General features: G+C 38.5%; 1 protein-coding gene across 1 annotated transcript in view; it reads right to left on the bottom strand.

The window, feature by feature from the left end:
- Positions 1-11,805: 11,805 nt before the first annotated feature.
- Positions 11,806-24,104, bottom strand: part of SNTB2 (syntrophin, beta 2 (dystrophin-associated protein A1, 59kDa, basic component 2)) — a 142,066-nt gene continuing 129,767 nt past the window's right edge. Inside the window, exons 6-7 of the mRNA XM_006860212.1 lie at positions 15,594-15,778; positions 11,806-11,964 (exon numbers count right to left, since the gene is read on the bottom strand). Coding sequence (XP_006860274.1) covers positions 11,872-11,964; positions 15,594-15,778 — 278 coding nt within the window. The 3' untranslated portion in view covers positions 11,806-11,871. The remainder of the gene's footprint in view (positions 11,965-15,593; positions 15,779-24,104) is intronic.

A 24,104-nucleotide genomic window follows, 5' to 3' on the forward strand; every position in this document is an offset into this window, starting at 1 on the left:
CTGACACTGGAAATGTAAGCAGGGGCCAAGACTATAGTCAAGATTTTGGATTTTATCTCAAAAACAATGGGAAACTTATTATTTTTTCTTTTATTTTTTTTCATTTTGGAAAGAGGACTTTAGCCCTGGTATAGAGAACAGATTGAGGAAGAGCAGTGGATTATTGCAGTATAAAGCTGTTTAGTCCAGAAGATAGGGAACCTTCACCCAGGGGGACTATGAGGACTATGCAGAGTAGAGAATCCCAAGCACTTGGAATTAGATTGTTGTTGTTGTTAGGTAAAGTACCTTATGCACAGCAGAATGAAACACTGCCTGGTCCTGGGCCAACCTCACACTTGTTGCCATGCTTGAGTCCATAGATGCTGCCACTTTCCCAGTCCATCTCACTGGGGGTCTTCCTCTTTTGTTCTGATCCTCCACCTTACCAATATGATATCCTTCTCCAGCGACTGCTTCCTCTTGACAATATGTCTGAAGTATGAGAGACGAAGTTTGTCCATCTTGGCCTCCAAGGAGCACTCTGGTTGCACTTCTTCCAGCACAGATCTGTTGGTTCTTCCGGCAGCCCATGGAACTTTCAATATTCTCCTCCAACACCATAACTCAAAAGCATCAATTCCTCTATGGTCTTCCTTTATTACTGTCCAACTTTCACATGCGTATGTGGATACTGAAAATACCATGGCTTGGGGAAATAATGTTAAGATACTTGGCTGTCTGCTGAATCTTGATTTCCCTGGCATACTGCTCTAAAATAGACACTGGAGGTGGTGAGAAAGGAATAGTCAGAAATATCACCATAGAAATCTTGTAAGCCCATCTTCAGCCTGTAACTGATTGTAACCTCTAAAATGGGGTTACAATCTGCCCAGCGAAGGAGGCTACCTGTGGAGCCTCTGCATTACACAAGACCATATGTGGAATCCTGAACAGCATCCAGAATCTTCTGAGGGGAAATTTCCACTTGAAAGGACAAGCAGACCAGCCTAGAGTGGCCAGAAGAACAGAAGATACTTCCTGAAAGACTGACAGGAAAAAATACAAAACAATATAGGCAGGCCAACTGATTACTACAAGAACAAGCAAGTGGCTTACCCAGGAGACATCAAGGCAAGTGATCGGGTCCTCCTCAGGGCAAACCCCCTTCTAAGACTAAGGCTCAATGGCAATGCATGCTCTGATTGGTGACCATGTTCGTCACCAATAAGGGGAAGTAAGGGAAAAATAGCAATGAAGCTGTGAGCTAAGCCCTACAACGCTCAATAGCCTCCACCTAGAGACCTGGTTGGCCAACAGTGTGCCAAGTCCAGGGGACTCTTGGACCCAGACTCAGCAACATAGCCACAGAAGACTAGGGTGGAGAGTGAAGCGTCCAGCTGATAAGAGAGGGCACATGCATAAGTACACCCACACTTACAGATAATACCCACTTGACCTGGCTTCAATGGCTGGATGATCAGAGCTCAAGAAAAAAGAGGGAAAAAAGAATAATCTGATACAATTTGATGAACTTGACATACACCTATGGAAGCAGTAGCTCAAAAGTGAACAAATATTCACAGTGAGGATCATTCCCACCTCCTCCGCACAGGGAGAGGACAGGAATGGGCAACTTGGACATAGGCTACCCAGAATGGGGGAGGGGAGGCTACAGAGGCAAGAAGTGACTGGCTTACAAGCTTTCAAGAGGGAACCTGGATCCTAAGGGCATGGAGCAAGGTAGAATATCCACTGAGTAGTATCCATTCTGCCTAGTCAGGGCTGATGAAAGGATATGTGGATAGGTCTCTTGAGATACAATAGCGAATAATTGTTATCAGGACTGATTGTAAGGGCTGGAAATGTAGACTTTTGGGGCAAAAGGAGGGAAGTGATTAACCTTGCAGTCTAGGAGCGGAGCTCCCTGGGACCATCAAAGGAGAAGAGCGGAGAATGGAACCTTACCCAGAGAAGCAGAGATGCCAGAGTTGGAGGCAGAGATGATGACGTGGGGAGATGGAGTGGCTGGGGACTTTGGACCCGGAGAGGGAGAGGGGCTGTATGTGGATGGCCTGGGGGCAAGCTTGTGGGGTATACCCTTTGGTTGATGGATGATGCATGGAAGGGATTGTAACCATGGCAAGGAAACGATATACGACGGGATCAATGTGAAGCTGATGTCCTCCCATGTAAACTATCACGTAATTCACAATAAAGCATTTAAAAAAAAAAAATGCAAGAGACTTTTTATGTTTTAAAATAAGTTTATTATAAGAAGACAAAAGTTTTGATATGTCATTTTTAAAAAGTGATGCTTCTTCATGCTGTATAATTAAAGAGGCTATAGTTACAAGTGTCTTTCTACAGAAATTCTTTGACAATACCACATAGTGTCATCTCTGCATTGCTAGTATAAATTTTTAGTCTTTTCTATGCTTTTCTTTAAAAAATGATGAATAATAACAGAAGATGGCATGAAAAAAAAACATGTTTTTCCTATTAATCCTTTAGTTTTGGAGCCAGTATCTTTTTATCACAGGCTACAATTTCCACTTTATCCACTTCAATAAGCTCTGTCACCTCTCTGAATTCAACATCACTCAAGACAGAAGTCCACACATTATCACAGAATCCATATGCATTTAGAGAGCCCTGAAATAGACTGATCCTGACCCTCTGAGCCAGTGTTGAATTAACAGCCTTATCAAACTGAAGTCCAACTTGAAGGGCAAGTTGGGTAATGATCTGTTGAGACTATGAGCTCATCTAGGCTCTCCTGAAGACTGTTTCCAAAGTGCTATTTCTGTATAACTGAAATGCCATGGCTTAGGTGGAAGCAATTGTTTTTCTTATTCAGACTTGCACTGATATCCTGTGGGGAAGGTGCCTCCCACTGCAGAGTGGACAGAAGCCCAAAAGGAGCAGACTGCTTTCCGACTAGTTCTTATCAGCAGCTGCAGAAAACGAAGACAAAGAACTTTAATATAAATCATCAATGTATACACGGGGAGTGGGAGAGAAAGTTCTTGTTTACAGTAATATGCTAACTAATAAATGTAGAATGACAGTAATAGATAATCACCATTTGGTAACCAGCACAGTGGCAAGTAATCCAGGTAGGAGTTACCAATGCATGGTAAACCTGGTGGGTTTGATGAAAAACAGCATACTGGCATAGTATTAGATATCTCCACCACAAAACGCTAATCAAATAGAAAGGGAACTTGACTAGGTGACCAAAGTGGTGGGTTGGAATACCGTCACGTGCCTCTTGAGATACTCTGAGGAGGGCCCAGCATTACTTCTGTGGTGTTCTTGTCCAGAAGTTGTGACCTAATTCATAATGAAGTCATATGGGGCAGATCCAGGTGGAGGGTCATTCTGCAAAATGAAAAAAACCTGAGCTCAGGAAAACTATCATCAATATGAGACTTTGAGAAAGACCAAGGAGACTGATGAAACATAACCACCACTCTCTCACTGAGTAGGATTGTGGACCAGAAAGGAAAAGTTGACAGTGTTGGGCTGGTTGGGAATCATTCGAATGGGACTGGATGGTTGTGCTGTACAAATACTGATATCCTGATTGTGAGCTTTGTAAAGCAGCAGCGCGGAAGTGTTGTTTTGGGGTGGTACACACTAGAGAATTTATAGATAACAGGGTTTCATGTCAGGAAAAAAAAACAACCCACAAATGTGGCAAAATGCTAACAATTGGTGAATTTGGGTAAAGGGGATATATAAATTCTTTGTATTCTTGAAATTTTCCTGTAGATTTGAAACTATTCCAACATTTTTAAAAATAAGAAAAAAAATACAAATCTAAAAGCAAACTTTTTATTTACAATATAAAGGTTACAAAGGTATATATGTACTTATATATATAATACCCTTAAGTTACAAATATTCATTGTAATGTACAATGCTGTATGTTGATCTGCAACTCAAAGGGAAGTGTTGTCTATGCATCTATATTTATAGGGTACACATAAAGCTTTTTGAACTTTTTAATCAAGAACACAAATGCTTCCCTGTTTCACACCATGGGTTTTTGATTTGCTAGCCTGGTGACACCATAAAATTTCAAACTTCAGTTTTAGACATTTTAAGAAATCTTGTTTAAATACAGGGTTGGAAAAATAAAATAACAAATTTTAATTCTTTGTAGAATTATTATTCCACTGGACTGTGAACCATAAGGTCAGCCGTTTTAGCCCACCAGCTGCTCCATGGGAGAAAGATGAGGCTTTCTCCTCTCACAAGGGTTTCTAGCCTCGGAAACCCTGTAAAGGGCCATCACGAGTCAGTACTGTCTTATCAGCACTTAACAATAAGCAACCTTAATACTTAACCGAAATCAAAGTTGTATGGATAGAACATATACTCATGACTATGATCAATTTACAAAAATTAGCCCAAATATGGCTTCATAGGTAGTGGTTTGTTATGTTGTTTTCAAAAAGCGCTTAGATCTGTTACCAAAAGGGGGATAGATTCTTTGGGCATCAAGGTCTTATAATGCTGAACTCATCCAACAGATTGTAAACATAACACTGGAGGTCTTACGCTACAGAAAAAACAAATCTGAAACTGGTTCTTATGATAAGGCAAATGTGCTACAAGGTGAGAATACTATCATCAAGATTGGTCATGATGCTAAACCCAACGCTTAGTTGAAATCATTTAGTTTCCCCAAAATTCTGTCAATTCACAAAACAGTCAAGAAGAAACAACTGATACCCATTCTAACAGGACAGATAAAAAGAAAAACACTTCTTCCAACATGGGAGGAACAGACACTTTGAATACTTATGTGCTGGTTCCAGTAACATACAATCATTAGCACCTGATTGTCAAAGGGTATGTTTTTTTAGGAAGAACCAAGACACTGAAGGCAAAAACTAATTTTTCAGCACAATTCCAGGGCACTTAAAAACAAAGAGGGAGGAGCTCAGTGTGACTATGTTACGTAAGCCATTCCAATCACAGACAGAGTTCAGGTACTTTCTGAGTAGGACTAAGGATGTTGCCTGAAAAGGTAACCCTAGTGATAAATGGATGGCAAGCTGAAAATTATGACAAACTCAATCAACTTTGTTATTTTCTTTAGGTGCTTTCTTTTTTCAAATTGAATTTGAATGCCAGAGTGCTCTAGAGTAAGTAGAATTTTGCTAAGTTTTAAAGATTTTCACTTTGATTTATCTTTACTGGAGAAACAGTCTACTATGTATAAGAACTCGCAGCAAATGTTGCAAGACCAGAGAATGCTTAAAGGACATTAGTGTGGAAATAAGTAGATCAGTTTACAAATAAGGGGTAGTTAAAATGTGCACTTAATTTTGTTGCTTCTAGTTACAAATAGCATTTCTTTACTAAGACTTCCCCACTGATCTACTTTGGGTAATAGTACTTCATTTCTGTTGTGATTTATCTTACTAACAATATTCTCCTTCCCAAACAGTGGCATCACTAGGGCTGGTGCCATTCCCAGACATGGACCTTCTTCCACGCCAGACCATACAGAACGCTTTGTTGCTGTTGTTAAGTGCCATCAAGTCGGTTCCAACCCTTAGTGACCCTGTATAGGTTTTCTGAGGAGCAGCTGGTGAGCTTGAACCGCTGACCTTGCAGTTCAAATGGCTTTGCAGTCTGGCGCATTAACCCACAGCGCCACACCAGGACTCCATACAGAATGCTTAGTAATGTTTGTTATCAATTCTAATGCTAGAATAATATGATAAATAGTTGTAAATTTCTTAAATATATTCTTTCTTAGATTATATGAATACTAACAACAAAATTGTTGTGTAAAATCTTCTCTATTGAATTATAATATTATTAGTAACTGAGCAGGAACTGTTGAATTTTCTCCCTTTTCCTTTAATTACTACTTCATTCTCAAAAGGTATTGCATAGGTTCACAAATACTTATTACCACAATGTTGTAGCTAAAACACTAGAAAATGTGACAAAATCAGTGACTATGAAAACATGGCAGTAACTAAAACGTGTGCTTCTAGCGCATGCAGATGAAGCGTGATCCAAAAAGTCACTGTCCTTGAGTAATAATGGCAGCTCTGACCAGAGCATATGAAAACGTTAGCCTTGTAAACTGGGTTTATGAAACATCTTTTTGTTGCTATAATTTCAGGGATAGTTTAATAAAAACACTGCACAAAAACGTCATGGACAGCCATTTTAATGTCACTCCCTTTAAAACTGCCACCTGATAGGTGGGTCTCAATTCTCTATGCCTCATTAGTGATGCCACTGTTGCCAAACTAAAGTCTAACTATGCATGATAAAGTCATGTATGATACAAAGAAAACCTACTTAAATGTGCTTGGCATGTATCAAAGCCTACAAGAATCCTTATAAGCATTTTCCAGTTTGCTAGGTCCAGGTAAACTGAACTGCAGAGTATTTTGGTAAACATACAAAGTGGTTAATTACAGAATCCCAGATTGATCAATGAATGGCATGCCATGATTGAGAAACAGTGGATTAGATATATGCTACTTGAAGGAAGGTACTTTTCTTTTGGCTCTTTCAGAATGTCTAGTACAAAACTGTACATTAATAAATTCTTATTAAGTGAAAGAATATGTAAGTTAATAACATTAATTACACTTGTAGTTTCAAAATCTCTGTGTCCCTTAAGAACCTTTTGTCTATTCAAAATAAACTTCTATCACTTTGGAAGCAGTCATAGATCAGTCAGGTTCAAAGGCTATGTAAGGGGGACTCTAAAAAGTTCATGACAAAAAGATAATGGAATTTTCCCATAAACTTTTTGAAGTCCCCTCATATATGTGACTTGGATAAAGAGAGGCTCAAAAAGTCAAAAGCATTTGTGCCAATGACATAGATGTAAGATTGCTGCAAAACTGAGAAATGTACATCGAGAACTCAGAAATTACAAATCTACCAGAACACCTAATCGTGCAATAGAATGAAGTACCACTCCTCTAGCATAACTTTCTAGTTTTAACCAATCTGTTCTCAGGCAATTCAAGGATAATAATTCACATGGGAGATTTTGTTGGATATAATCAAGTGTTCATAGGTGAAAAAGCACTCATCTGGAAAAAAAAGCATATTTATACAGTACATCAAATATAGATTCTTTTTAAAAACTAGAATATGCTCCAGGTCAGTTACCCAAAGTGGGAATGAAGAGCTGGCTACAGATTAAGCTCAAATTTATTAATTTTGAAAAAAAAGAAGTATAGGACCTTATTAAAATATGTTTTCAAGTCTATAACAAGCATTCTTCTAGTTGGCAGCTTAGCCAGTGCCAAAAAGAGACGGGAAACAAGACGTATTCTATGTGCCTATTTATTGTACCTCACACCTAAACTGGAACAGATTTCTATTACTGATCCACCAGATTTATTTTAACAGAAAGGATTTTAAATCAGCCACGTAACCAATCTATTACTAGTATGAAGTATATTTCACAGCACAGGGATTCCTATATTGCTCAACAATACATAATTTTGTTATACAGCATAACTATTTTAGAACTATTATTAAAAACACCTACTGAGTGTCTATATAGCCAGCACAATGAAGGAGTTAATTGGAAAAAAAAAAAAAAAGAAGCAGATTGCTGCTGCCATTTTTCAAAGACAGTGGGGGTTAAAGTTAAAATAATTCTAGGTACCAGGCAATTAAAATATGGGCACAGAGAAGATGATAGATAGATTGCTCTACTGTCACTTGGGGTCAGGGAGGGAAGGAGCCACAATAACAATTCAAGTTTAATGGAAAACCAAACTGAAACTAGAATAGAATACCACCCGGTACATAATACCATATCAGATACTTAAAGTTTTAAGCACAGACCCCAGTTTACACAAGTTTTTCTTCATTGCAGAGATTCAGATCTTAGCAGAGTATCTGCTTTGGGGACTAAATCTGGCATCTGACTTCTTCATTAGGGAGTGACAAAAGATGATCTTTGGCTTTCTAACCAGCCATTTCAATTGTGGCCTCAATCACTGATGGCAGCGACATGGAAATGTATGCTGGATATTTGGATAGTTTAAATATTATGTACAATCAACAGCTTATATTCAGTGAAAATAACAAGAACATAACCCAGCGTGAGTATCCGCAATCAGATACAAAAAAGCAGTAAAAGTGCTTTAAGTCTACAGGTCTTCCCTGAAAGCTTTAAAAATATTTAACTCTTTAAGCAGGTAGGGCTCTTAAGAGAATTTGCATAGCAGCTTGAAAGGTAATTTGCATTAAAAAAATATGGACAGAGAGTCTTCCATGTTTCTGAAAACATACAAATATAATCACATGCATATAAATTAAACAAAACCTGGAGGCTCTCAATGGAATTAAAAAAAACCAAAACTCACCATAACCTTTTCTTAAAATGGATCACACTTCTTGTCAATCAAAACCATTTACAATGAAACCTATTTTTCTGGGAGAAACATAACCTTGTCTAAATTCCACAAAGCCTCAAAAAAATGTTTTTTAAAGAAGAAATTTTGGCATATCAGCTAAGTGCATTTAATCAGCTGAAAAAAGTCTATCATTCTGCTTAGATGGACAAGTAAAAAAAGTAAATAATTAGTAATGACTTAGTCATTTGTTAAGAGATTTTTTTCACTTATAAAAATATAATATTTCACTCTCTCTCCTACCGTGTGGTAATTTTCAGTCACAGAGTTTGTAACAGTACAGATGATAGAAACAGGCATGATCAAACTTAACCTGTTCGGAGAAGTGCTAAACCATGGCTTTAAAATGACATTTAAAATATTATTTTTGGTTGCCTATATAGATCCCAATGTTTAACCTAAAACTGTCTACTCAGTAAGTTTACAGTTACAACTATCAAATAAATATGGTATAAACAAACATTAAAGTATTTCTTTATATTAAACATTAGATGCTAGTTTTCAGGTAGGGTTCATTTGATGATGTTTCAGGAGAGAATTTACCATTTTCAGAAAAAGAGAAATTAAGCCTTTCCTTTGAAGGTTTTCCTTTCCTTTTTATGGACAGAAAGGAGGAGGGAGGTTTTAGAAAGAGGAGGAAGAATTTTCACACACCAATTGACTGCTTATAGGCATGTGGGGAAGAGATGTGTAGGCCCCAGATCTCAGAGGGCATAGAAAGTGTCCCATCTGCCTGAGGGGACACTCCGCTGCAATTTCCTTTCCACTCAATACCATAAAGCCTACATCACCCTCAATCACTTTCATAATTCAAAATGAAAAGCAAATAAAAATCTAGTTTTAGAGAAGAGGCTTTAAGGATTAAAAAAAAAAAAATGTTCATCTTCAGTTACTGTTTGAAAATAATTGGCCATATTTTTGACATCTAAATACAAAAAATACGTATTTATCAAGGTTGTACCATTCATTTAAAAGTATCTCATTTGTGATTTGAAAGTCCCACAAACACACTTAATTGAAGAACAACCTGGTCACCCATTATTGGAAAGCTATTAACGTAGGTAAAATAAGCAGTTTAGGGGCCCTTGCTGTGGGGGCTGCTAGTGGACAAAGCAAACTCTCTCATATATCTGTCTTCAACTCTACGGCCTTTGAGAAAATTAGCAGAAATGCTCATATGCCTGGTTTTTCCTGGCCACATTTCAATCAGGGCTGTATATATATGTTTTTTTTTTAAACAGAGTTTTTCTTATAACTAGTGAATACAAAACCTCAATCTAATGGCTTTGCTGTGGATTTCTGTGACTGCAGAGGTAAACTTCTCATATTAATGATACTTTCCCAGCAAGGGGCAGCTAAACTTCCTTATCGGAAAGTACTGTGTTGAAATCCTGCTGTCAGAAGTACAGAACTGGACCTTCAAGGCATGTTTTTCTTTCTTCATTTGCAAACTTACCTCATATGGAACCAAAATTGGTTTATGAATTTTCAAAACATAAAATCTCTTGATAAACATATTTTAGATTTCAATTTCAAGTGAATCAGATCATAGTTTTTGGGGCATCCTTATGGCTACGAGTCGGGCTGCTAATCTGACAGCAGTTAGAAAACCACCAGTGATCCCAAGGGACAAAGATGAGGCTTTCTGCTCCAGTAAAGATTTACAGTCTCGGAAACCCTATTCAAGGTTGCTGAGTTGGGACCCACTCCATGGCACATCACCACCACCACCAAGAAGCCATGGAGCAGGGGGAGAAAGAGACACCTCTTCCCAAGCCCTGCATACTATGAAGCACGGGAAGCCCATGGGAAGGACGGCTGACTTGCAGGGAAGATGCTGGGGCTTTGATGACTGCCTAGAATGAACTGGAACTTGGCTCCACCTATTGATCAGTTCTGCACACAAACTGAAGAGCTCAAGTTTTTCCACATAGTTATGTGATTTTTCTTGTTTTTCCTATTTGAAGTGCCACCCTTTTCCACCCTCTGTCGTGTTCATATCCTCTTATGATACATACTCCTGATGTATCTAATAAATGAGAACTACTCCTAGACAGATCTTCCTTCAGAGAACAAAGACAATACAAGTCAGATTACTTTTTCTTTCAAATTCAAAGACTGCTAATCTTGAAGAGTTACATCAATATTTTACTATTTTACAAGTTTTTCAGATATATACTGCCTTCATAATTAGTAAAAACAAGCTGACTGTGATTAATAATATTAACTGCTTCTATGGCCTAGTGATGACATCTAGTAAAACCCAGGTAACTGCTCTCTGGTCACATTACCCTGTGCCCTGTGTTACTGAGCTGACCCTGAGTCTTGAATCAGCAGCTGCTTGTCCATACCATTCTGCTGCCATAAAAGTAGAGGGCCGGGGGACAGGACCCTGAATGGGTTCACATAGCCCAAATCAACTCAACATGATGCTTGTGTTGAAGAGCTGACTTTTCTCACAAAGTTTACTCTAAACAAGGTGGCTCTTAAGATTGGTCTTCGTTAACGGGATTTGCCAACAAGAAAAGAAAGCTAAGAAAACTGACCTCAAATTCCTCAGAACTAGGATAGATGATGTTCCTGGAATGGCAGTGATATCCAGTTCATCCAAATTGTAAATAAAAAAGCTCCACTAACCCTAACCAAAGGCACATTTGGTAAGCAATAAAAAATGGCTTCAGCTAAAATGAGAAGTTTCCTGTAAAATAAATCTTACAACGTCCCCTGGCTCCTACCTAAGATAAAATCAGAAAAGACTAAAACAAGCAAATTCGTCTTGCAAAATGGTGGTTCCAAATTTGCTTTTTAATTTGGTCACCATTAGAAAGTGGGTGGAAGGCAAGGCAAATAAACATTTTTTACTTTCTAAGTTGTAAAGTTAGCATTTATGTGGCAAAGCCGTGGTAAGGTGAGAAGTGAAGGCTGGAGTGGGATGGAGCAGGTAGAAGAGTACCTTGGTGACACACACTCCAAGTCGTCAACAAGGTGAAAGGAGCAAGTGAGGTCAGCAAAGTTCAACACAACGTCTGACCCATTTGCAAGGACCAGAAAGTAATTAGGCCCTGCAAATGATTACCTGGGAATGGGTAGCTGTCTTAACACAAACCAAATCCTACAGGAAGAACAAGAAAATAACTCTTGGATATGTGATTATGTCCCAAGAGAAAAGCAATGCGCCGTCCTTCTTTAACAGGGGAAATAAACCTAATTGCTTACAAACCACATCATGATATTAAAATGTAAATCAACAGCTTCATCTTGAAGCTTCTTAGAGGTCCAAGAATTTCTGGTCAAGGTAGCTTGTGGAAGGCAGGCTCTTTCTGAAACACGGTTAGGGTTCAGCAGTGATTTGCAGGTCCTTGTCAAGGCACTGTGCTGGAGGAGAGAGCTTTCATTTTTGTGCTTTTTTTTTTTTTGAGGTGGAAATACTTCTTGTGACATTCAAGGCTCTTTGCTGATTCTTTGCTGCTCACACAAGCAGTCCCATGCGAGTGACTTTGGCTGACAAGAAAGTGTGCAACACAAATACAATTGGCTTCGGACAAGAGTGCAGGTCCATTGTCTGAGGAGAAAGGACATCAATGATCACTACCACATAGAGATGCTTTAATAAACAAACCATTTATTACCCTAGAATACCGTTGTTAAGTGCCATCGAGTAAATTCTGACTCATAACAACCCTGTAAAGGGTTTCCAAGGAGTAGCTGGTGGGTTTGAACAGCCAACCTTGCAGTTTAGCAGTCTAGTGATTCTCCTACAGCACCACACCAGGACTCCAAATATGGTATTGGGCAGTAAGTAAACCAAAATTCAATGGAACAATCAGACAACAAGCATTCCCTCTATGCTAGTTACTATTCTAGGTACTGGGTATTTTGTTGTTGTTGTTAAGTGCCATTGAGTCGGTTCCGACGTATATGGCAGTGAAAAAACCACGAATGCTTGTTTGTGCTCAGGGAACGTATATCCTACTTTGGAATCTTTGGGCATTGGTGGGAATGTTTTAAATAGTTCTCATAGTAGTTCATAATTTCATTGCTTTAGTTACTGTTTTTAAGGCATCTTGGTGGCATAGTGGGTTATATATTGGGTTTCTAACTGCAAGGTCAGCAGTTCAAATAAACTAGTGGCTCTTCATGAGAAAGAGGAGGCTTTCTGCTCCTGTAAAAATTTACAACGTCAGAAACCCTATACAGGGTCGCTAGAGTCAGAACTGACTCAACAGAACACTACCAACCACCACCATTCAGAAGTGATGTTCTACTTTTTAAAAGAGATATTGGATAAAGAACATGCCAAACCTATGTAAACTCCAAGTCACAAATAGAAGTGTACTCTGAAATACCATTATTCCATGTCCTACTGACATACTGGTGTGAGGTTTCACATCCACAATTAAGATACAACTGGTGGAAGAACTATAAAGTAAATGATTTAAAATAAAGAGGACTACCCTATATGGACACCATTGTTAACATTGTTAGTGTCATCAAGTTGGTTCCGACTCAGTGACCATGTATACTGTTTCTGAGGAGCAGCTGGTGGATTTGAACTGCCGAGCTTGTGGTTCTCAGTCCAGTGCTGATCACAGCACCACACCAGTAGTCTATGGAGACCATTAGTTGTAATGATATTCCTTAGAGCCACAGTGAACTTAGCTGAAGCGTGGCCATCTATAGCTGTGATTTTTGACATCCTTTATAGGTTTGTGGTAAGAATAGTAGCTCTTGAGGCTAATTAAACCCTCCTAAGTCCAGAACGCCAATCTGACCAAGTTGCCACCATACGAACAAAGAACCTGGGATCAGGCTTCCTGGGTCAACTGGTTAGCCAATCTTTAACACTGATAATAGAAACTAGGAATAAGGCATAGTTTAGTCAACTGTACTTTTAAAAAAAGATACAACTTCATTGGAAGCTCAAATCATAGAGCACTAATTTCATCACTAAATTTTGTGCACATTAAATATAAAGCTAGTGCTAAAAATTATAAAAAGACAGATAAAATTTAACACCTTGCTAGCGAAATGGCAAGTGCTATTATTAAAAAGGGAAGGTCATGCTCAGCATCTCTCAAGCTGAAAGAACTAACCGAAGGAAAAAGGTCAAGCCTCAACTTGAAATAATAAAGGATTCTATGGGAAAATATTGATTGATGCAGAAGGCATCAAAAGAAGAACAAGGATTATATAGAGTCACTGTACTAAAAAGAAATGACCGACGTCCAACCATTTCAAGAGGCAGCCAATCATCAAAAACCCTTGGTATTGAAGGAAGAACTCCAAAGTGCACTGAAGGCATTGCCAAAGAAAAAGACTCTGGCAATTGATGGAATACAAACTTAAATTTTTTCAACAAACTGATATAGCACTGGAGCCACTCACTCATCTATGCCAAAAAGTCTGGAAGACAGGTAACCTGGCAAATTGATTGGAAGAGATCCATATTTGTGCCCATTTCAAAGAGAGGTGACCCAAGAGAATGTGGAAATCATCAGACAATATCATTAATAATCACATGCAAGTAAAATTTTACTAAAGATACTTTAAAAACAGCTCCAAGAGTACATCGATAGGAAACTGCCAGAAGTTCAAACTGGATTCAGATGAGGATGTGAGACATGATTGCTGATGTCAGATGGGTCTTGGCTGAAAGCAGAGAATACCAGAAATATGTTTACCTGTGCTTTACTGACTATGCAAAGGCTTTCGACTGCGTAGATCATAACAAACTACGAACAGCATTGTGGAGAATGGGGTATTCCAGAATACTTAATTGTGCTCATGATGAACTTGTACATGGACCAAGACGCAGTCGTTTAAACAGAACAAGGGAACACTGAATGGTTGAAAATCAGGGAAGGTGTGTACTAGGGTTGTATTATTTCACTCTATTTATTCAATCTGTGTACTGAGTAAATAATCCGAGAATCTGGATTATACAAAGAACGTGGAATCAGGATTGGAGGAAGACTCATTAACAACCTGTAATATGCAGATGATACATACAACCTTGCTTGGTGAAAGTGAACAGGACTTAAAATACTTACTGATAAAGATCAAAGAGCACAGCCTTCAGTATGGATTGCACTTCAGTGTAAAGAAAACAAAATACTCACAACTGGGTCAATAAATAACATCGTAATAAATAGAGAAAAAACTGAAGTTTTCAAAGACTTTATTTTGCTTGGGTCCACAATCAACACTCACAGAATCAGCAGTCAAGAAATCAAATGTCATATTGCATTAGGCAAATATGCTACATAAGACCTCTTTTAAAGTGTTCTCAAGAGCAAAGATGTCAGTTTGAGGAATAAAGTGCCCTTGACCCAAGCCCCAGTATTTTGAGTAGTCTACCTAGGCATGTGAAAATCTGACGACGAATAAGAAAGACCATAAAAAAGTGAATGCATTTGAGTTATGGTTTTGGAGAAGAATACTGAATTACCACGGACTGCCAGAGAACAAACCAATCTGTGCTGGAAGAAACAGAAGTCCAGCCAGGATAGTGAGACTTTGTCGCTCATACTTTGGATGTATTATCAGGAAGGACCAGTTCTAGAGAAGTACATCATGCTTGGTAAAGTGGAGAGTCAGCAAAAAAGAGGAAGACCTCTAATAAAATGGACTGGCATGGTGCCAGCAGTAGTGGGCTTAAGTGTAACAATGCTGCAGGACCAGGCAGTGTTTCACTCTGTTGTGTGTCGGGTCAGTATGAGTCAGAACTGACTTGACGGAACCTAATAACAATGGGTATATCTCTGTACCTTTTTTTCTGGTCAACAAATTTCTGTAACAACCAAGTCATTTTATTACTCTTAACTCTTATCCCAACAAACTGATGATAACAGTAATGGATGGAATTTATTTAATAAAGCCAGCTAGTTATAATATTTTATTATTTTACTTCTTAATTTTAACAAAAATCTGTTTCTTAAAAGTTTGAATTTCTAACATTCTAACAAAACCATATTTTAAAAGTGAATGGTTTCCTAACATGAAGAAAACAAAAATAAAACAAAAGACCATATACACCAAAACCCCCTCCAAAATAAAACACAATTATCACCACCTGGAACACTGAAGAACACTTTCCTGATTCCAAATGGGAGCTCAGTCCATACTTTGCTATACAAGAGGCAAGAAGTGATGTGAATACAGAAGAAACATGTTTTTCAGAAATACTCTTACCAGTTCTCCCTCAGGACCACCAAAATCCAAATACAGATTTCTGATGCCATCATCAGCAGACATTTTCAGCCTTTCAAAAGGGTAGCGGTATAATATGCTGCTAGAGCCTCCGTTGTCCCTGGAGATTGTGAACCCATTTTCATAGTGAACAGTGAGCCTTAACTCTTGGCTATTTAATGTGCAGCCTGTTGGAAACAAGCAAAAAGCATCATTAGCAAAGTTTCAACTTTAGTTATCAAGTGAAAATGAATTCTTCTAACTTTGGCAAAGGAAAAGAGAGAATCTGTGATGTCTATCCTATTTAAACTTGTTGCTAAAGAGTTGATTCTGACTTACGGCAATCTCGTGTGCCAGAGTAGATAGGCTGCTTATTTTCACTGTCCGTCTCAACAGCTACATTCCCCCACCCCAACTTAAAAAAAAAAAATTAAATATAATTTTATTTTGTTGTTGTTGAGTATACAGCAAAATATATAGCAATTCAAGTTTCTACAAGTACAATTTAATGATATTGATTATAGTCTCACCTTCCTTTTCTGAGATGTTGCTACTTCATTTACATAAACTGATTGCTCACCAAGGTTCCTAGTATTTTGAGTTGTCAACAGCCTCATTCTTATAAATTCAGGATCGGAGGTTCACAGAAGTTAGTATGCCCAAAGTCTTCTAACTAACACGTGGATTTCAAGCTTGTGTCTCATGACTCCGAATCCCAGGCCAACCTCACAATCGTTCTATGTTTGAGCCCAATTATGCTACCACTGTGCAATCCATCTCGATAGGGGTCTTTCTTTTTTTTTCTGACCCTCCATTTTACCAAACATGAAATCCTTCTCCAATGACTGGTCCCTCCAGACAATATGCCCAAAGTATGAAAGACGACGTCTGGCCATTTGGCTTCTAGTAAGCACTATGACTGTACTTCTTCCAACACAGATCTATTTGTTCTTTTGGAAGTCCATGGTGTTTTCAATATTTTCCTCCAGCACCATAACTCAAATGCATCAATTCTTCTACAATCTTCCTTATTCACTATCCAATTTTCGCATGCACGCAAGGTTATTGAAAATACCATGGTTTGTGTCAGGTAAACCTTAGTCCTCAAACTGACATCTTGCTCATCAACACTTTAACGAGATTTGTGCAGCATATTTGCCCAATGCAATATACTGTTTGATTTCCGGACTGCTGCTTTCATGAGTGTTGATGGTTGATCCAAGCAAAATGAAGCCACTGACAACTTCAATCTTTTCTCTATATGTATGTTATTTATTGGTCCAGTGGAGAGGATTTTTTTTTTTCTTCTTTACATTGAGGTGCAACCCATACTGAAGGCTGTTAATCTTCACCAATAAATATTTTAAGTCCTCTTTGCTTTCAGCAAGCAAGGTTGTATCATCTACATATTACAGATGGACTCCTTCCTTTAGTACACCTGGCTCTTGATCAAATGCTACCTCTTGAAATGGTTGAACATCAACTTTTCCTTTTTGGTACATGGGCTCTGTTTATTCCTTCTATCTTCTTTAGATGTTTTCTGTATCATCTAATATTTTGTCTACAGAATTCTTCACTGTTCCAAATCCAGACTTGAATCTTTTCTTCAGTTCTTTCATCTTAAGAAATGCTGAATGTGTTCTTTCCTTTTGGTTTTCTAACTCTAGTTCTTTGCACAATTCATTATAATACTTGACTTTATCTTCCTGAGCTGCCCTTTTACATTTTCTGTTAAGTTCTTTTACCGTCTCATTTCTTCCATTTGCTTTAGCATCTCTCTGCTGGAAAGCAAGTTTCTTCTGACATTCATTTTGGCCTTCTCCTTTTTCTTGTATTTTTAATAATCTTTTGCTTTCTTCTTGTATGATGTTCTTAATGTCATCCCACAACTCCTTTTGTCTTGGTTCATTAGTGTCTAATCCACCATATCTGTTCTTGAGATGATATCTAAATTCAGGTGGGATATGTTCAAGGTCATATTTTGGCTTTTATGGACTTGTGTTTATTTTCTTCAGCTTTAGTATGAACTTCCAGATGAGCAACTGATGGTCTGTTCCACAGTCTGACCCTGGTCTTGTTCTGACTGATGATATGGAGCTTTTCCAGCATCTTTTTCCACAGATGTAGTCAATTTGATTTCTGTGTATTCCATCTAGTGAGGTCCATGTGTAAAACTGTCTATTAGGTTATTTAATAAAAGTATTTACAATGAAGAAGTCAATGGTCTTGCAAAATTCTATCATGCGATCTCCAGCATAATTTCTATCACCAGTGTCATATTTTCCAATTACTGATCCTTCTTCGTTTCCAACCTTTGCATTTCAATCACCAGTAATTATCAATACATCTTGAGTGCATGCTTGATCCATTTCACACTTAAGAAATTGGTAGAATTCTTCAATATCATCAAATTTAGATAATGGTGGTATTAACTGGTCTTCCTTGTAGGCATATGGATATTATTCTATCACAGACAGCATTATACTTCAAGCTAGATACTGAGATATTTATTCTTTTTTATGATGAATGTGACACCCTTCCTCTTCAATTGTCATTCCTGGCATAGAAAACCATGGAGTTGTCCGATTCAAAATGGCCAATACCAGGTCCATTTCAGCTCACTAGTGCCTGAGACACCGATCTTTATATGTACCATTTCATTTTTTACTACCTGTAATTTTCCTAGATTTGTATTTTATACATTCCATGTTCCAGTTATTAATGGATGTTTCCAGCTGTTTATCCTCATTTTGAGTTGTGCCCCACCAGCAAATGAAAGTCCCAAAAGCTTTGCTCCATTTGTGTCATCGTGGTCAACTGTACGCTGAGGAGGCAGCTCATCCCCAGTTGTATTCTGAACGCCTTCCAAACTGAGGACTCACCTTCCAGCACTGTATCTGAAATATTCTGGGTACTGTTCATGTTCCAACATTCAATATTCTAGTGCTATCTGACAGCGTTCCACAGCTATGCGTAAGTATTCTGTTCCTTTGTCTTCCTAGTCTTTCTTAGTCCTGTGTACCAGAATCACTGACCGGACTGCTAATCACAAGGTCAGTGGTTCAAACACACCAGCCAGCTGTCCTTGGAAGCCCAATGTTGTTGTTGTTAAGTGCTGTTGAGTCAATTCCAACCCATAGCAACTCTGTATAGGGTTTCCAAGGAACAGTCGGTGAACTTGAACCACCGACCTTGCAGTTCAAATGACTTTGCAGTCTGATGCATTAGCCCACAGAGCCACACCAGGACTCCTGGAAACCCTATATAGGGTTGCTATGAAACAAATTGACAGCACTTAATAACAATAACATAACCTAATGAGGAGACCTGGTGTGGGGCTTTACGATATGCACCAGACTGCTAACCACAAGGTTGGTGGTTAAAATCCACTAGCAGCTCCTTGGAAACCCTATATAGGGTCACTATGAGTTGGACCTGACTCAATGCCACTTAGCAACAACAACATAACCTAATAAGGGTTTAACACTAAGTTAACATTATGAAGATCATGTATTGCATTAACTAGTGAAATCTTTTAGATTTTCATTAAAATAGATTTAAATGGGAAAAGTATAACATAAACAAGTAAGAGAATAGAAACAGAGCTTAATTTAGTTCTCTATGTCAATTTCTGGATTTTTCTTAGATCATGGACTTTATGGAGTCCTGGTGTGGCACTGCGGGTTAATGCGCTGCACCACTAAGTCGTTTGAACCACAAGTTAGGCAGTTCAAACTCACCAGCCGCTCCTTGGAAACCCTGTACAGGGTTGCTATGGGTTGGAACTGACTCCAAGGCACCACACAACAACATACATGATGTAATGTGCCACAACTCTAGTTTTGTTGTTGTTTTTACTTTGTGTTCTGGGTAAAAGTTTACAGACCAAATTAGTTTTCCACTCAACAATTTATACTCATTTTGTTTTGTGACATTACTTATAGTTCCTTCAATGTAACAGCTGCCTTCCCACATCCACCCTGGGCTTCCGGTTGCCATTGGTCCTTTCCTGCCCCTTCCTGCCTTCTGAATTTTGTTTCTGGACAAATGCTGCCTTTTGGTCTCATATGGTTGAATGTTCTGAGAAGCATATTCCTCTCAGGTGTCACTGTTGACTTCACAGGCCTAGTGTTTGGCTGGAAGGTGATCTCTGGGGGTGAGTTCAGTTCCAGGCTTGAAGAGTGTCTAAAGGCCACCACGCCTCAGGGGCTTCACTAGTCTTTATCAGACTGGTAAGCCTGGTCCTTTTTTATTTTTTCCCCCTTTAGAATTCAAAACAAACAAACTTTTAATATTGATTACGGTGACAGTTTAGAGAGCAAATTGGTTTCCCTACTCAACAATTCATACCCATCTTGCTTTGTGACACTGTTTTCAGTCCCCACAATGTAATAGTACCCCTCTCTCCTTTAGTTTCCTATTTCCATTCATCCTTTTGGAACTATGCCTTCCTGTCTTCTGAGCTTTATCCCTGGGAAAATACTGTCCTTGGATCTCATATGGTTGATTGCTCTAAAGAGTGTATATCTTCCTGGTGTTCTTGTACACCTTACAAGTCTGTCCATCACCGACTTGAAAAGCTGGACCACAGGAGTTTAGGTCTGAGCTTGAAGGGTGACTAAAGACCACAGTCTTGTCAGTTCCACAAATCTTTATGTGGCCAGACCATGTGGTCCTTTTTATAACATTGAATTTTGTTACACACCTTCTTCCCACTCTGTCCAGGGCCTTTTATTGGGATTCCTTTCAGTGCGGTCGGCAGTGGTAGCCAGGCATAATTTATTTTTGGTCTCAGGGTAGCAGAGGCTGTGGTTGATGTGGTCCATTAGTCCTTTAAACTAATTGTTTCCTTGAGTCTTTGATTTTCTTCATTTTTTGCTTCACAGGACACAACCAAAATTTTAAATAAACCTTTCTGAATTTCCCAATGATTTAACAGAAATTGGTTATATGCAGCTGAAAGACATGCTGGCTTATGTATGTGTGTGTATACATATAGAAATGAGTTCGTGGAAAAATGAAATTGAAAGATAATGAAATTTTTCCATGAACTCTTTGAAGTCCCCTTGTATGTATACACACAAACACATTTTAAAGGAATCTTGATTCTCTGATCAGAGTGGTTTATCATCAGTCAGTTTAACATATTTGGTAATCTATCTAGAAATGAATTCATTGTTGTTAGGTGCCATTGAGTCGGTACCAACTCATAGCGACCCTATGCAAGACAGAACAAAGCACTGCCCAGTCTACGCCAACCTCACAATCTCAGTCTATTGCTGACATAAATGATTAATATGAAAAGTAGACTTGAATTATGGAAATGAAAGCATTACTAAGGTTATATTAAAATACAGTTCTGAATGAGAACAAAAAAACAGAAAAATTACCTACAGGATGTTTGTTTTGTTTATTTAAAAATATAAGGAACTAGCTGGTCCTTACTCTTTCTCTTCACACCATCCATGTTTATCTGACTGTGAGCCTAGGACTGGGTAGTTTTTTATTCCCTGCAACATGAACGTTAGCTAGGAAACATCAAAGAAACAAAAAAAACAAAGCAAATACTTGAAAGTCCAAGTTTCACTCTTTTTAAGGTAGTACATCCTTCTATATCCATGCAGAAGGCCCGGGGACCCCAGATACTAGCAAATCACCAGGTAAGCATGCTGGCCTGAACCCATTGCAGTCTACAGGAACACAATGTATCACAGACCTGTGACAGACCTGCCTGTTCCAAAAAAGCACAGTCCATAGCCAAGCCCAAAACCAGGCCTTGATGTGGTGACTTAGGGAAAAAATGGGGGAGAGACACAGACAATAGCTAACACAAGACAGTGGTTAAAATTCCAGGTGTGAATGATAGTTAGAGCTACTTAGCTGGGCCAAGATTCTCAGTGGTTTAGCAGGTAAGAAGTAATAGTCACCTCCACAATGAGATCTACCAGGATGCAATCATTCCCCATAATGTGCTCAGCCCTGATCTGATGTAATTATCTGATATGTTGTAAATTCTCACTTCTATAATATTAAGGAGTCCAGATGCAATCTACAGGATTAGGTTGTATCTTGAGTCAATCTCTTTTGAGGTATAAAAGAGATTAAGCAAGCAAGTGGAGCTCAAAGGGACCACCCAGAAAAAGAAGGCAGTGGAGTGCATCCTTTGGACCTGGACTCCCTATTCTCTGAAGCTCATGAATCCAAAGGAATAATGTTATCGAGATGCATGGAGATCTTTAGTGAATGCTCTAGCTACAGATGCTGAAACAAGACAAGGACCTTCCTCCAGAGTCACAACTCTGAATTTGGACTTGTAGCCTCTCAAACTCTGAAGGCCTCCACTGAGGCTTTTCTGGTACAGCATATGGATAACTAAGACAGTGGTTTCTAATTAGTCATTGGTGTCAGCGCTTGAATCATCACAGACATTGTGAGGAAAATGCTAGGCAGATCCTAATTATGTCATTTTGACAACACTGAAAAATAATAAAACAATAAAAACGTTCTCATGTCTATATTAGAAGATGACCCAGGATAATACTGCCCATGCAGTTGTAAATCCACAGGGTTCCCTCACTTTCCTAAAACAACTGAAAGGCAATTCACAATACTTGAAGCTCCTGTAACACTTTTTCTTTTATGTACATTTCGTAAAAGCAGGTTTACAAATAGTCCACAAAGACAATGTTCTACATCCTACTTTGATGAGTAGTAACTGGAATCAGAAAGCTCATGAGAGGCCATCTAAGGTGCAACTACTGGTCTATTCATGTGCAGAAGAAATAAGAATGATGAAAACTGAAGATGCTTGGAATCAACTAGTCCAGTAGACCAACGGAATACATGAACATCAGTCACAATTCTGAAACCAAAAGAACTAGGGGGTGCCTGGCTACTACTGCCAACATTCGGAAAGAGGTCACATTAGAGGTCCCTGACAGAGTACGAGAAAACGTGGAACAAAACCCCAATTATTTTAAAAGACTGGGCTTACTGGTCAGAAGGAAACTGGAGAAATCCAAGGCTGTAGCCCTCATGCACCCTTCAGGTCTGGAATGAAACATCCTTGTGGTCCAATTTTTAGCCCAACAGTAGACAGGTATTATAAGGGTGACAACACCACTAGGAAGGTCTGCTCATCATGGAATGATCAACTATTCAAGATCAAAAGGGCAACAATGACCTCAGTACAAAGTTGAGAATGGATGTGAAGGAAGGAAGGCAGAATGGAAATTAGAACCATAAGGAGGAAGTGGAATAGCTGTTGTTACACAGACAGAACTGCAATCACTGAGATAGAACCAAGTGTGGGATTTGTTGAATGTAAAACTGATGATGCCTATAAACTTTCACTCAATTCACAATAAAAAGTTTCCAAGAAAAAAGAAAAAATAGGTTTATAAAATAAAATACAGACATGTTAACTTGGTGATAGGGAAAGCCGTTTAAAAAAAAAAAAAGGGAAATTAAAATCATAAAGAAAATAGGGGAGCAAAACTAAGTAAACCAATTCATAATCAAATTAGCTAAGAAAATCCAGACCATCATAGAAATTTTAATTGTGTCTTCATTTTGAATATTCTTCAATCTTGTTAAAGTAAAAAGGAATCTGAAAATATCTCTTATCTGTGTCCACAGGTTTTGGTTGCTGGGTCAATGCTGACTCACAGTGACTCTCTATGGGTAGAACTACCTATAGAATTTCTTGGGCTGAGGTCTTTATCGGAGCACAATGCCAGGTCTTTTCTCCCATGGAGTGGCTGGTGGAGTTAAATCACCAACCTCTGGTTAGCAGCCAAGTGTTTAACCACTGTGTCACCACTGTTATGTATATAGATTGTTATTAGGTGCTGTTGAGTTGGTTCCCACTCAGAGTGCGCCCCTATGTATGAAGAAGGAAACACTGCCTTATCCTCTCCCAGCCTCATAATTGTTGTTATATTTGAGCCCACATTTGGAGCCACTGTGTCAATCCACTTCACTGAAGGACTTCTTCACTCACCTTCTACTTGACCAGTCATAATGTCCTTCTCCAAGCACTGGTTCCTCCTGATGTCTTGCCATCCTAATTTCAAAGAGCATTCCGGACTTACTTCTTTTAAGACAGTACTGTTTGTGCTTCTGACAATCCATGTATACTAAACATTCTTTGCCAGCACCATAATTCAAAGGCATCCATTCTTCTCCAGCTTTCTAGTATGCATAAGAGACCACTGAAAATACCATGGGCTGGGATGGGTAGTCCTCAAAGTGAACCCAACCTTTGCCTTTTAACACTTTTAAGATGTCTTTTGCAACAAATCTAACCAATTTAATACACTGTTGAATTTCTTTTTAATTTTTTAATTTTAATTTTTTTTTACTTAAATGTTTTTATTTTGGATTGAGTGAAAGTTTACAGGGCACATCATCAGCTTCACATTCATATAGCTTGTTTCATTACACTGATTATTATCCCCTCCATATATCATCAGTTAACAGTGTTTCTCTCTATCCTCTTTAGCTTTTTTTTTT

Source organism: Chrysochloris asiatica, unplaced genomic scaffold (assembly GCF_000296735.1).
Source record: "Chrysochloris asiatica unplaced genomic scaffold, ChrAsi1.0 scaffold00037, whole genome shotgun sequence".
NCBI lineage: Eukaryota > Metazoa > Chordata > Mammalia > Afrosoricida > Chrysochloridae > Chrysochloris > Chrysochloris asiatica.